Here is a 13979-nt window from a genome sequence, read left to right as displayed (position 1 = left end):
ATCTCTTCCCGCCTTCTCCGTCCATCATCCTTGCTCTGCCGACCTCTGGATGCCTTGCGTGAATGCGACGCACCATGCCAGCTGTGGCTGGCAGCGCGTGCACACAGTGCTCACATTTTCAGATCGTGGGGCCTGTTTCAGGACGGCGTTGCTGTCTCGGGGGCTCGCTGTCTTCATCCTCCGCTTCCGCCCATTTCACCGGGGCGCGTCTTCGGGGCTTGCCCGCGCGTGCCACGGCAGGTGCGACGCAGCCATGAGTCTGTGGCGGCAGGGGACACACCACCCTCTCCTGAATCCGCACGCCTCCCACAGGAGTCGGTGTGGCCAGCCGAAGGGGCCTGTGCATAGGCATGCGACTGCGCACAGAGAGCCCGTGCTCTGTCCCTCTAAGAGTGCAGAGGGGGTGTGGGCAGCCGCGGACACCAGACAAGTGAGGAGCCCACCCAGCGCGAGCGCGGTGTGCGCGATCAGGCCGCTGTGGGCAAGATTATAAAGAAGGCGCGCTTCGAGCCTTGAGCGATCCACGGATTACACGCAGCATATCGGGCTCAACGCCGGGCCGGACGCCCTCACAGCAGACGCAGGCAGGAGGGCAGCGGCTCCGGCGGGGGCGGAGGCGCAACAACGCGAGCGCAGCAGTGGGCAGCGCGCCATCTGCACTCCATGCTGTCGATGCTCGTAGCCCGCGGTTGAAGGCATCCGAAGTGGGGGCAGGTGCCCGTGCGCGCCTGGGCAAGAACGTCCTCTTGTTGCCTCGCAACACGGAGGAGAGACAACCACAGGAAAAAGAAACGTCGTTTATCGTAGGGCCGAACGGGGAGAAGAGTTTGTTCGAGCAACAGTACTAGACGAGGCGTCGTCTTTGCCGAGTCACCGACTCACCCCAGCCCGTGATCCTTCCTCTCAACAACCCGTCCCACCCCTCATCTCGCCGACCACATCGGCAAGAAGCGCTTTCACGAGACCGCGGCCATCACAGCCGACGCATACACGCAATAAGGCTAGTGCCTTACCAGCGCGCACTGGCCGAAAACGCCAACAAGGGCGCGCGGCTAGCACGCACACAGAAAGACAATGGAAAGAAAAGGAAGGCGAGAGCAGCCAGAGCCACGCGACGCGAGTTGGGAAGGGTGGGGGGGGAGTCGAGGAGCGAAAAAAGCGTGAAAAGGAGGAGAAGGAGGATGCAACTTCGCACACACGGTAAAAGAACAGGCAAGAGAGGAAGCACTCAGGGCGGCGGTCACGCAGGTCGCGGGAGGAGAGAGAGAAGAGGAGCCGAAGAAACGAGAGCGCGTCGAGCACGGAACAGGAGATGTGAGGAGGAGGAAGAAGGGAGGGGAAGGGAAGAGAAAGAGAAGCGAAACGAAAACAAAGGGGCGGCTGGAAAAGACAACAGATGCGTGGGCGTGGGGAGACAACGGCTTCTTTCTCAAAGAGGCGCCCTGAGAGAGAGAGAGGTGCAGAAATGCCGGCGTTGAATCGGGCGACAGCAGAGAATACACGCACACACACGCACTCGGAAATAGAGCAGCAAGCATCCAACAGGAAGTGGGAGGGGCATGAGCAGCAATCTTGCACGCGCAGAGAGAGAGAGATGCAACACATATAACCTTTAAAGCGACAAAGAAAAAGGGCGGCCCTCTGGCAAGGGTGGCTGCGGTGCCTTTCTCCTCTCTGGCCAACTAACTTCTGTCTGCGTCTGCGTCTGTGTGCGTGTGGCAGAGGGTGACGGAGGGTGACAGAGGAGCGCCCAAGATGAAAGACACGGAGTCTACTTGTTCGCTTCCCCCACGGGCTCGGACGCAATGATCTCTTGGTTAGGTCCCTGGTTAGTGGAAGCGCAGTTACCGTAGTCGTCCAGTGGGCCGCGGAACTCGACGTGGCGCTCGTGGCACTGGTTCTTGAAGCGGCACTTGTTCTTCAGATTCGACAAGCACGCATCGTACGGATACTTCGCGTACGCGCAGCTCTCGTTGTAGTTGCAGTACCCGTACACACGAATGCACGGATGCACTCGTTCCCCCTTGGCGTTCAGCTCCACCGGGCCGGAGCTGTCCTTTCCGCCGCCGTGCATGTTGCGCCGCTGGCCTTCGTGCTGGTTGATAGAGACGTTTCCTGCGCGGCCCGCCGTCATCGACTTCGAGTGGTGCTGCACCGGGTTGCGGTCGGCCGGCGCCGGCGGCGTCGGCTCCGCCTTCTGCAGCGTCGCCAAGCGATCCACCAACGTCTTGAGCGAGCGGTTCGGGATCAGCAGCGAGGTCAGCGGCTTCTCTGTCTGGTATGACGTCGGCGTGCCGCCAGCCTCTTTGCAGCCTTCGATATACGAGGAGATCGTCTCCCGCTCATACGTGAAGCCGTCGCTGGCTACCACCGCGTCTTTGACACCAACGTAGCGGTCCACGATTTCCTTCACGTCCTGCACGCGCTTCTCCGCCTGTGCCGCGAGGTTCTCAATGTACAGTTTCTCCTGGAGCGCCTCTTCGTAATGCGCCCGCAGCGCATTCACGTCCATCGTCAGCGTGCGCAGTTCCTCCATCACCCGCACCATCTGCTGCTCGTACATAATCAGGCTGTCGCGGAAAACCGGCACGCGCTTCTGTGTGCGGTTGTACACCACTTGCATTGGCTCGTTCGCGCTCATGGCAGGTGCCATCATGCCGTTGCCGTGATAGGGGCCCATCGCGGCGGCGTCGGCCTCGACGTTGGACTTCATCAGCCGGCGACAGTCGGCGGCGGCGAAGGGTAAGAGGACGGAAAGGGGGCGACCTGGGGGGTAGAGGGATGAGAAGGAAGGCGAAGAGACGCGACAAGACGGCAGAAAGGAAATCAAAAGGGGCTCAGCGTAGAGACAGACCGCAGCGATGTGAGGATGTGCAAGCGCAGCGCCGGGAGAACGAGAGAAACAGAGAGAGCTGGGTGGGGAAGAGGTTGTGCGTGGCGATCAACAAGTGCGCGTGCTCGCCCGATTCCCTTGGCGCGAGATTCCTTCTTTATATGTATGTGTGTGTGTGTGTGTGTGTGTGTGTAGCTAGAGGACAATCCTCCTGCGTTGTCTGTGAATTCAAACTCGCCACCAAAGATCCTTGGCTCGACGACACCGACGTGCGCCTGAGTAAGACCGGGCGTGTCTGTGTCTGTGTTTGTGTGTGTGTGTGTCGTGCAAGCCGGGGAATCGCTGTGCTACAGATGGTTCCCTAGCGCGCCCACTAAAGACAGGGTATACACAGCCAAACCAAAATAGGAGATCACGCGTACTATCCCTACTACACAGCTGGCACATGCGCACAGATACGCGCGCATGGGGAGGGGGAGGGAGATGAACGGGTGCAAGACAGTGAAGAGCGAAGAGAGAGTCGTGACGGCGCAGACACCGGTAGGCGCAGAGGAAACACACGAACGCACGTGCGCAGGCCACGGCACCCGATGCGGCATCGCCAGCTGCAAAAGCCACGCAAGCACGAGGGGAGAGAGAGATGCAAAGAGAGGAACCCATGCGGGGTGGTGAGCAATCCGTCGTTGGTCCACACCTTCTGCACCGTAGACGCACACAGAGGCCAGCGCACTTCGCCTCAACGGCGCGCCACACAACCGCGCACACCTGTGGAGGTGAACAATGCTCTTCGTGGCGCTCGTTGATTATCTTTTTTTTTTTCGCGTGGCCTTCTCTTCCTCCGTTGCATGAACGGGAGACAAACCAAAAGCGGGGCGGGGTCGGGGCGAGGCGGCCTGAAGTCCACAACGAGAGCGCCCACAAAAAAAAAGAGGAGAGCGCCCCCTTCTCCGCCACCCCATCCAAAAAAAAAAAAGAGCAGCAGCGGCAGCAGATCAAGAGGAGCAGATGCGCTCCGTGTCCCTTCAGCGATGGGAGCAGAGAAGAACAGAGGGAGAAATGGGAAGAGGAGGGAGGCGTGCACGCGGGGAAGCAATCCAGTCAACAACAAAGTGGAGGACACTTATCAAGTGCACGGCGGTTCCCGTTACAGCCCCCCTTCTCCCCACCCGCCGAAAAAAAAAGGAAGGAGGCCACGGCGTGGTGAGGAGCACGCACGCGCATGTATTTGCACGCTGAGATCTCCAATGGATAGCTGAATCGATGAAGACTACGCTCATTTTTCCTCCTTTTCAGTACTCTACTACCTCTCAGCGCACGCGCATGTGTGCCGCTTAGAAACGAGCGCGGCGTTATCGAGGCCCTCATGCACGGGCTGGAGATGGTCTACCGCACGCGCGAGTAGAGGGCCAGTTCGGTCAGCAGCGGACAGCACACTGGTGGCGTGAGCACCGCGTGCGCATCACTGCTGTTACGGTCACCTGCAGTAACAGCATCCGCGGGTTTCCCGTTGCGAGTGCCATCAGGCATTTCAGAAAAGAGAATGTCCTCCACAAAGGATATAGGAGAGCGTGGTGAGGTGTCGTTTCCACAAGCCGCTTTCGGGCCATCACTGACCGTGGCAGTGGCGCTGCGCAGTTGTGCGAAGAGTAGATCGAGGGCCTGCTGTCGCTCCTGTGATGTCAAGCACAGAGTTGCCCTGCAGCTGGCCGGGTCGGCGTGATGCGGGTGAAAGAGATGAGGCAGGGCATAGTCGAAGGAGGCCGAGGGCGAGGTGGCGGTGAGAAGTGCTGGCGGTACGCCAATATCGCTGTCCGAGGCAGACGCGCGCGACGCTATGCAAGACCCTAGGGCGGTCTTGCTCAGCTTGGAGGGGCTCACGGCCGAGTGGGAAGGCTGAGAGCGGGCTAAGTCGCCAGCCAAGATGAGCAATGGCAGGTGAAGCAGCGGCAGGCCGTAGTAGTGAAGGGAGCGGTAGCCGCCGACAACGGTGCAGCGTGGAGCAAGCACGAAAAGGCTGGTGCCCGGCTGTCTCAGGTGATCTTCCCAGCTGCGCTGGGAAGCGGCGCAACAGCGCAGCAACGGCAAGGCCGATGCGTGCCGCTGCTGTGCCATGTAGTGCTCTATCAGTCGCCGCTCAGTGAGGGACCAACCAGCCACCTGCTGCCGCACGAGGGGTGGAAGAGACATCCGACGCGTAGCGCTCTCGTCGCGGCTCCTGGATCCCCCGGCGCCCTCCGACGCCGTTGACGCCGCTCCACAGCCAAGGAGAAGGCCGCAGGGAACAAAGCCGGCCACCTCGCACACCTGCCCGCGTCGAACAACCACGCGGTTTGGGCCCTTTCTCCCGCTCCTTGCTGCAACCTTCTCGGCATCGTCGTCCGGTGCGTCCACCTCGTCGCTTTCCGGCACGTACACCGACTCCAGCAGCACCACTCGACTGCGGATCGTCAGGGAGAGGGAAGGCCGTTGTGCCGCAGCCAAGCTCAAAAGGCGCAGCTCTGTCGATCGTGGTGCCCACGACGCCAACGACTCCATCACGCCAGGAAAGTCGAGGAAGGGACGGTGATTGGTGCTGGAGGGAAAGAACGGGAAGGGCAGCAAGTTGAGCCCTGCGGGGCCACCATCGCCATGGTTCGTCATGGGGCCCGCCACGCTGCTTTGGTGCGTGGTAGCACAGGGAGCGGCGTCGTCGTAGCGGCGGTGCTCCGTCCACAGCGGGAAAAACGCCGCTGTCCGCGCACATTCCTTGAGACACTGCTGCAGCAGCGTCTCCAACAGTGCCAGCTCGCGCGCGATGGGGTTGCGGCCGCTCGCGTCCCGCAGACTCTCCTCGCCCACCGCGCCGGCTCCTGTTCGCGGGGGCGGTGTAGCTGCAGATGCGGGGCACAAGGATGCCCGGACACCAAACAGGCGGTGGGTGCGCCTGTGGCGCGTTGCCCCGTCGGCGTAGTCAAAGTGAATGACGTCCACATCATCCACTCGAAGCGCGATCATGTCACCGCCACCGCCGCCGTCCGCGAAGCCGGCGCGATGCAGCGCATCTGTAGGAGTTCGGTGCGAGGCTGCGTAGCTGGCGCGGAGTGGCTCTAACAAGAAGCAGCGCAACGCCATCATATCCGCCAAAGTCGGGGCCCGGAAGAGCAGCGTCGGCGTCCACAACCCCAGCAGCACCGGAGGCTCCACGTGAGCGGCATACGCTTGAAAAAGAAGCGGTGCGCGCGGCACACAGGAAGGGGTCGCCGTCACTGAGGCCTCCGCCGCGGCACGCACCTTCGCCGCCTGCAGCAGGGCATGAAACTCCCGCTGCTCATTCTCATTGGCGCGCCGGCGCGACGCGACAAAGCGGACGCGGGGGTTGGAGGGAGGCGCCGTTGCGGCACCGGCAGGGCCACTGTCGCTGCCGACGCGCACACACACCATCTCCCCAGCTGCGACGGGGCCATCGACAGCAGCAGCAGCAGCAGCAGCAGCCACAGTCGATGGAGCCTCATCACCTGCGGTGGAGGTCGGCGTGACACGTACGTGAAAAGCGCTTAGCAGTACGTGGCGAATGCGCACGGTGCTCAAGAGTGGGTACATGACAAGCAGCGACACGACGTCGTCGTCCCTCGCAGGACGGTTGCCGCCAGTTCCCTCAGTGCCGAGGTGTGGGTGCAGGAAGCCTTCCAGTGGGGATAAGAGCGACAGCGCAGCCTCGCACGCCTCGTGCAGCTGCAGGCGACCTTGAGTGCTAGTTAGGGGCACTTTACTGGTTTCGGATAAAATGCGACCACTAGAGAGTCGCTGTGACTCCCGCTTTGCGAAGACGGCTCCCGCTGGCGCGCCATCCACAGTGCTCTGCACCACCGCCTCCACCAACTCACGACGCTGTGCTGCGTCGAGGCACCTGCGATAGAGGGTGGATGCACGGAGCAGAGCAGCGGAGAGGGGTTCCTCGACATGAAGCAAGTCCGAATGCGCGCTCGCGCTCACCGCAAGCTCGACGCGCACGGGGAAGCCTACAGGCGTTGTTGATGATGGTAACACCGGCAGAGGAAGTGGCGCATGCTTACCCACATCAGATGGCGGATTCATCACCTTCGCCCCCTCGACAGGGCCTTGGCTTGCCGTGTAACCAATAAAGACGGCCTGTACGTCGCCGAAGGGAGTCGAGAGACTTCGGACGTGGGGCAGGATGGCCGCGGCATCAAGCGGAAGAAGCAGGCGGCTACCCATGAGCGTGCGCCACTCGCGCGGCCCGGCCCGCGCGCGCTGCTGCTGCTGGCGTAGCTTGCGCACTGACGCTCCATTCCGGGTCCATTGATCTAGTAAGCGGCGAATCGCTCGCTTCGACAGCATGTGGGCGTTGCTGAAGAAGACCACTCTCAGCGGCGGAGTGGAAGCGGCGCGTCCGGCCGCCGCATCAGGAGGATCAGCATCATCGCCTATGGGCAGCTCCGCTCCGAGCGATAGCACAGGGCACGAGTCACTGAGTACCGCTGTTATTCGCGGCGCAGCGGATGCGCCACCGCCGTCGCAGTGCCGCCGGCCCCACTCCACAGAAAACGCACGCAAGTCAAGAGTGCCACTGTAGTCCACGGCATGGGCGAGGGGGCAGAAGTATAGTCGCGACGTCGCGGCAAGCTGGCCCTGCTCCACCGCATCTTGCACCTGCCCCGCCAGCTGGGACAGCGCGGCACCGCAGGCGGCCTCCATCAGCGCTGCTGGAGTCGGCGACGACGAGGATGTGGAGGGCGAGGGGAAAGGAACGTCGAGAAAAGCAGCGCGCACCGAGGCGGGTAGGCCGAATAGCCGCAACGTGGGGCGGTCCGTGTGGGCTTCTGTCCACGCATGCCACGGATGCGGGAGTTTCGGCGGCGATCCCATCGGCTCAGATGCCGACGCGGTGACCCACGACGCGGCCGCGCTGGTAGACGAGCAGCCCAGCCTCAAGGAGGAGGGGGGCTGCAGGACGCGGCATCGGGTGTTCCACGGGCAGCGCGCCGCTGCCTGTCCTTCTCGGGTTCCATCTCTCACGGACGTGGTGCGCTGCCCTAAGCTGAAAGGAGCTGGCATCACCGCACGACTGCCACGAGCCCCCGCGACTGGTATGAGTTGTGCGCCTTTACAGAAGCCTCCAGTGAGCATATTTGCCTCTACCGCAGCACGGAAGGCGGCCACGCTCTCCAGTGGGGCCGAGCACAATGTGGCGCCGAGAGTCTGCTGCAGGTGCGGGCTCCAGCCCCACATCTGGAAAAGCGCTGCTGGACGCCTCTTTCTCGTCTCCATGCACCTAGAGTCCTTGAGCGTCTTCGCAGAGCTGGCGCTGTGAGGCTGCGTCGACTTGCTGGGTATCCTGAGGCTGTCTTGCATGGTGCAATCCTGCAGCTGACGTGCGCGGGCTAGCAGTAGGTGCGGCTTCTGTAGCACCACACGCCTGCCACCGTGCAGCGACATACGAACTCTGAAACCGACAGCGCACAGGTGGCCCCAGTGTGGCGAGCACATGGAGACAAAGCCGCGCGTGAAAGGGCAGAGGACCGAGCCAGCTGGGACACCCGCCGCTCCGAAGGGAGATGGCGTCTTGCCGTGCGCTATGGCAGCGGGCGACGGCACCGGAGTCTCACGCACAAACAGCGATCCGCCAACGAGGAGCGAAGTGGGCAGGCAAGGCAGCGACGCTGCGGCAGGTATATCGACGGTTGCCGGGCCGTCTGTGCTCGCGGCGGTGGGCTTTTGCTCTGACATGCTAAAAGCGATTTCATTGTTGGAAGGCGGTGCCTCGCTGTAGTCGGCTCGAACGCGGAAGAGCAGCGCCGTATCCTCCGCAGCCTCCATCAAATCAAGCAGCTCTGGGTCATGGAGGACATGACTGCCATTGTGGCTGTCACAACTGCTCGACGGCGGCGTTGCATGTAGGCCATCATCACGGACTTCGTCGCGCATCGTGTCCCGCCGAGCACTGAGTGAGGGAACTGTGCGTCACTGTACACGCGCACTCGATAAGCGCAGGATGAGGGAGGAAGTGAAAGCGGTGCAAGAGAGATGCTGCGCTGCATGCTCTTCGCGGTATCGCTGGTGGTGGGCGTCCCCCACTCACCTCTCCCTCGCGACGAAACAGCCACACAGCGTTGGAAAAGCAGAGGCTTTAGGGTGGCGGCCGTTACAACAGCGGCAACGGAAGGGCGTTGCTGAAATGTGTGCGTGTGTGGGTGCATGGGTGCCTTGCACGCTGCCCAGAAGCCAGAGCGGTACGAGGGAGGGAGAGTGTGACGGCCCTTTCTCCTCTCTTCATTCGCCACGCACTACAGTCTGTGTCTGCGCGCACCAGCGATGCAGTCGTCTGCGGTATCAACAACGAGGTGGTCATGCGGCCAGAAGGCGCACGCACGTGGTTCACGCGGTAGGGCGCAGCAGCAGGTAGCAACCGTCGCAGTTTATGTGACCCGACATGCAGAAGCAACCAAAGAGAAGAAAAGCGTAGAAAGTGGAAACCGAGGGGTCGACGTGTGGAGAGCAGTGAGAAGCTAGTGGTGCGGCGCTGAGACTCAAGTCACACAGCACCCGCAGGAAGGGGCTTCAACGTGACAGCCATGTGAAGATAGCGGAGGACAGGGTGGAACGGCACACCCTCTCCCCTTTATTCCCACATGCATGCCCCCATCCCCGCCTCTTGCGCACATCCTTGACAGAAGCGGTGGCGGCGTCGCATGCGCAGCGTCAGTGAAAGTTGAGAAAGCCTCTTTGGAACTTGTTGGTGCGTGTGTCCGCACCCCCGCTACCCCATCTCAGCGATGGCCAGGGCGTCTCTTTTAGGTACACGTGCAGCATCAACGTCTCCCTTCGTTGCCCCCCCCCCCGCCCCTCCTCAGTCCCTTCCGATTTGTGTGCGTCAGGAGTGCAGGGTGGGCCTTGCGCTGATGGCGCCCTACCTCATAAAGCGAGGGCAGTGGACAAACGCTCTCCAACTCCTGGCCGCACCATTCGAGGTCTTCATGACCAGGCGGCAGCGCACAGAAAAAAAAAAGCAACGGTTGAAGGAGAGACTAGCGAACGGGGGAGCGCCACGGAGAAAGGGGATAGTGAGGTCGCGTAAAGACAGGAGCGGAGGAAGGGGTGGCGGAGCCAAGCTCTGACCCCGCCTGCCATCCCCCAAGAGCCGTTACCACACGGCATGCACCATCATACACTGAGCAAGGTGGTGTCGTCATGGGTGAGCATGAGGAGACCACGGAGAGACCGCGAGCACACCCGCACACAAGAAGACGCGCAAAGGAAGGAAGAGAGGGAAGAAGAAGTTAGACGCGCCCACAGCGGCAGATCAGTGATCCTCCTTGTTGGCCGAGAATGAGAATAGAGAGAGACAAGCTTGTGATACGCAGGAAGCACAGCGCTCGGTTCAGTGTTGCGATTTTGGCACGTCCTCGCCAGCCCATGCATTAACCTGGGTAGCGCAGTTGTTGGACAGGCCGGGTTGAGGCACCACGGTAGGTGGGCACGGTTCGCTGTTGAGGTCCGACTCTTGCGGGGTCACCGGAACGGAGGACTCAACAGGATTTCCCGATGTCTGTGGGGACGATGAGGATAGTGTCCCGTGTGAGTTGACGGTCGCAGGTGCACTGCTGCTCTGTCGGTCTTGCTGTTGTTGCTGCTGCCGATATGCGACCATCTGCTGCATTATCGCCATCATGGCTTGCATGTCAGCCGGCGACGACGTCGCCGCGGCTGATGATGGCGGCGGCGGCGGCGACGGAGCGGCGGCAGCCGTGGAAGAAGCAGCCATCGCGAGGGAAGGCGACTCTGTGAAGGATGGCGACGCAGAAGGTGCTGTAACTGCGGTGCCGGGGCCAAGTAGAGACGACGGGCCGGATGCGGGGGCGGCGGCAACACTGGAAGACAGACCCGTGGTCGCCGAGTCGCGCATCCCCTCACCCATGGTGGCGGCGACCTTGTCAGTGCCCCCCTGCATGCCAGACCGACCATCGCGCTGCAAGAACACGTGATCGCGGTACATGCTCAGCAAGCCCGTCTGCTTATCCTCCTCAAACGGGTTTGCAGCTCGGGTGTTGCACACTGGCCGCAGCATGGATGGCAGGATCGTGTCAATCAGCTCTTGAATGCCACGGATGAGACCAGCCTTCTCCGCTTTCTGCAGCGGTGGGAACTTCGCGACGTCGAAGCGCTCCAGAAAAGACCGATACGCCTGCACAGGAGGAAAGTCGCGGTGGTTCATCTTGTAGCGAGCGCCGATGAGTTCGTAGCGCCTTGGCAGCTGCTCCGCGGCCTTTTTCTTCGCCTTGGACCTGCCGAAGAGAACTGGCAGGTCGGCCCGGATGCCACCAATGATGGCGGCGTGCACGAGCACCTCCTTGGCTCGCCGAATAAGCGACGCGATCTTCTTGTCCCTCGCCTGTTGCGGGATGACGTCGAGCAACTCATGCAGCAGGTCTAACTTCTCCTCAGCGAAGAGACGAGAGAAGGAGTTTGGGCTGTACGGCTTATCCCAAAAGCTGCCAACGTAGACTCGCGGCGGCTCCGTTGTGTTGATGAAGTTGGATAAGTTCCAGAACAAACTGCCATAGACCCGCATGAGCTCCTGGGTGGAGATGGTGTCAGCCTTGTTCAATACGAGACGGAGACGATTCTCAATCCCCTTGAAGGAGGTTTGAAAGAGCTGGCGAAGCTCCCCGCCGGCGTCCAGCTTGCTGGGGTCGAAAAAGACGAAGATCAAGTCGCTTCGCTCCGCAAACCAGCGGCACACGTTCACGTAGTCGTATTTGCGCTGGTGAATGTCCTTAGAGCTCTCCAGCACGCCAGGAGTGTCGATGAGCGTGACGCGCTCCAGGAGTGCATGGGGCGCCTGGAAGCCTTTAAGGTTGCTGATGAAGGACTCGCCAAAATCGAGAAGCCCCTTGAACGGCAGATGCTTCGAGTTGGCCAGCGCCTGGCCGGCAACCGGGCCCGGTTCTTTGCCGTACATCACCACCGTGAACTCTGCCGTTGTCGGCTGCGGCCCAGTCCACAAGTGGTTGCTCTGCAAGAGGTAGTTGATGAAGGTGGTCTTGCCAGCCGACCACGGACCAAACAGCGAAATGAAGGGGCGTTCGTTGAGGATTGTCTCCTCATACCAGCTGGGGCGGAAGACGTCGAAGCTGTACATCTCCTCTAGCGGCTGCACGCGCTGAGTGTAGAGAGGGTGAAGCTTCTTGATGAGCGCCTCCATACTGCCTGGTACATTGCCGCCCGACTCCCTCCCACACAGAGGCTCCGGGGGAGCCGCACCCGAGATGGACATCGGCAACGCGAAAAAAAAAAAAAAAAGATGCACCAGACAAGAAGAGGAAGAGGAAGAGGGACGAAGACTCGCTGCGAGAGATGACGCCGTTGAACTCACCCTTCCCCGCTTTGCACACGTCCGCTCTCACGCACGCAACAGCGATCAGCACGAGACGGCGCCGACGGGGACGATGGGGATGGAGACGGCGACGGCGTCGCACACGCGCACACAGAGAGAGAACGGCAAAGCAGCCTTGCAAGCGAAGCAAGCAAACCACCACGTGGCGGCACCACCAGAGCAGAGAAAGAAGATGCGCCCAAGCAAAGAAAAGCAAAGGGCTGGCCAGAGAAGCAAAGGCAAGCAAATGCTCAAGATACACGCATGACGGCATGCATTGATCGGCTGTACAAAGGCACACCGCCGCACACGGCCGGGGCGCAGGTGGAAGGATGGAGGATGTGCTGTGTGGTGCACAAAAAAAAAAAAAGAGTGACGTCGAGCAGAGGCAGAAGGGAAGACGTGAGGGTTGATCGGTGCCAGTTTCTGGCCGTTTTGTTTTTACTTGAAGAGCTTGAGATGCACTGCATGTGTGCATCCCCCAGGCATGAGGACACGTCAGAGAGATAGGAGAGGGTGAGACGCGGTGCCCATCCCCACCCCGTGCACGTGAGAGAGGCGCGCCACCATTGTCCAGCCTTGGCCAGAAAGGGGAGGAGAGCTAGGCAAATTGTCCGTGCTCTCGTCTCCCTGCTAAATCATCAGCTACGGCTCTTTCTTTGCCCGTGCGTTGTTCACTGTTGTTGTTGTTGCTGCGTGCATGTGTGGGAGGGAGAGAGAGAGGGGGGGGGCGCATCATCTGGCCACTCGATTCGCTTCGGGAGGGAAGGACTCAGAAGATGCAGGAGAACGGGCAGGAGGAGGTGATGAGGGACCAGACAAGAGACAACCACACGCACACACGTAACGAAGAAACAGGCACGGAGGCGCACATGACGAGAGAAGCAAATGACGTGGAAATAAAAGAAGGTGAGAAGCCACGGAAACATCAAAAAGAGGGAAGAAGGGAGTGGCAAGCGAGCAACAGAGAGAGTGGTGTGTGTGGTGGCACAATAGAGGAAACTATAAACACCGAAACCAACGCGCCACGAGGGAGGGAGGGGATGGGGAAAAATTGGCAAGGTAGGCGAAGCGCGCACGCAGAGATAGAGTCACATACACACACACACACACACACACACACGCACGAGACGCCAGAAAATATATACAGAGAGGGGTCTCAGAGAGAGAGAGAGAGAAAAGGTGCCCAGTGCACGACACCGCGCAACCCCGTACACAAGAACACAAGCAAAGGCTAAACATAAAAAAACGGCCTCCGCCAACGTCACACAGTCCAGCTGCGCCACACACTAGAGGACAGGGAAGGGAGGAAGAGAGCCCCCACCAGAGATGCTGTTCTCTACTCCGGCGACATTGCCACTATGAAGCAACAGCCACAAGAACAGCCGCGCCGGCAGGAGCAAGAGGGAAAAGGTGAGTCACATCCGCACATCCGCGATACACGGCAAAACACAAGCGTTAGAGCGAGCGTTCACAGCACATTAGGGGGCAAGAGGGATGGAGAGGCAAACATGTCAAGAAGGTGACGGGCACTCTCTGTATAAACGGAAAACCATCTTGCATGCCTAGACACAGGCACTGACATGCACACACACACACACACATATAACAGCGTTGTGTTTCTCGAGGTGGAACACGTAAACCACCTACGATGCCCGCAAGCGCACGCGCACTTGAAGAAGAGACGCTGGGCACTGCAGAAACCCGTAAAGAAACAGGGGAAGAGGCAGCGGCAGCGGCAGCCACGCAAAGACACACAAGCGGTGGTGGAGT

At 60.8% G+C, this 13979-nt stretch overlaps 3 protein-coding genes across 3 annotated transcripts; all 3 read right to left on the bottom strand.

Moving 5' to 3' along the window:
- Positions 1-1771: 1771 nt before the first annotated feature.
- On the bottom strand, positions 1772-2680 carry LDBPK_190290 (RNA binding protein, putative; the record flags this gene model as incomplete). The annotated part of the gene is made up of 1 exon (XM_003860160.1): positions 1772-2680. The coding sequence occupies one exon, from the start codon at positions 2678-2680 to the stop codon at positions 1772-1774; it is 909 nt and encodes a 302-aa protein (XP_003860208.1).
- Positions 2681-4216: 1536 nt separating this feature from the next.
- LDBPK_190280 (hypothetical protein, conserved) lies at positions 4217-8320 on the bottom strand (the record flags this gene model as incomplete). Its single annotated transcript, XM_003860159.1, has 1 exon — positions 4217-8320. The coding sequence occupies one exon, from the start codon at positions 8318-8320 to the stop codon at positions 4217-4219; it is 4104 nt and encodes a 1367-aa protein (XP_003860207.1).
- Positions 8321-10211: 1891 nt separating this feature from the next.
- On the bottom strand, positions 10212-12107 carry LDBPK_190270 (sarcoplasmic reticulum glycoprotein, putative; the record flags this gene model as incomplete). The annotated part of the gene is made up of 1 exon (XM_003860158.1): positions 10212-12107. The coding sequence occupies one exon, from the start codon at positions 12105-12107 to the stop codon at positions 10212-10214; it is 1896 nt and encodes a 631-aa protein (XP_003860206.1).
- Between the last annotated feature and the right edge of the window lie 1872 nt (positions 12108-13979).

This window comes from Leishmania donovani, chromosome 19, assembly GCF_000227135.1.
Source record: "Leishmania donovani BPK282A1 complete genome, chromosome 19".
NCBI lineage: Eukaryota > Euglenozoa > Kinetoplastea > Trypanosomatida > Trypanosomatidae > Leishmania > Leishmania donovani.
The sequence above is the reverse complement of the archived record's forward strand: the minus strand, read 5'-3'. Positions and strand labels throughout refer to the sequence as shown.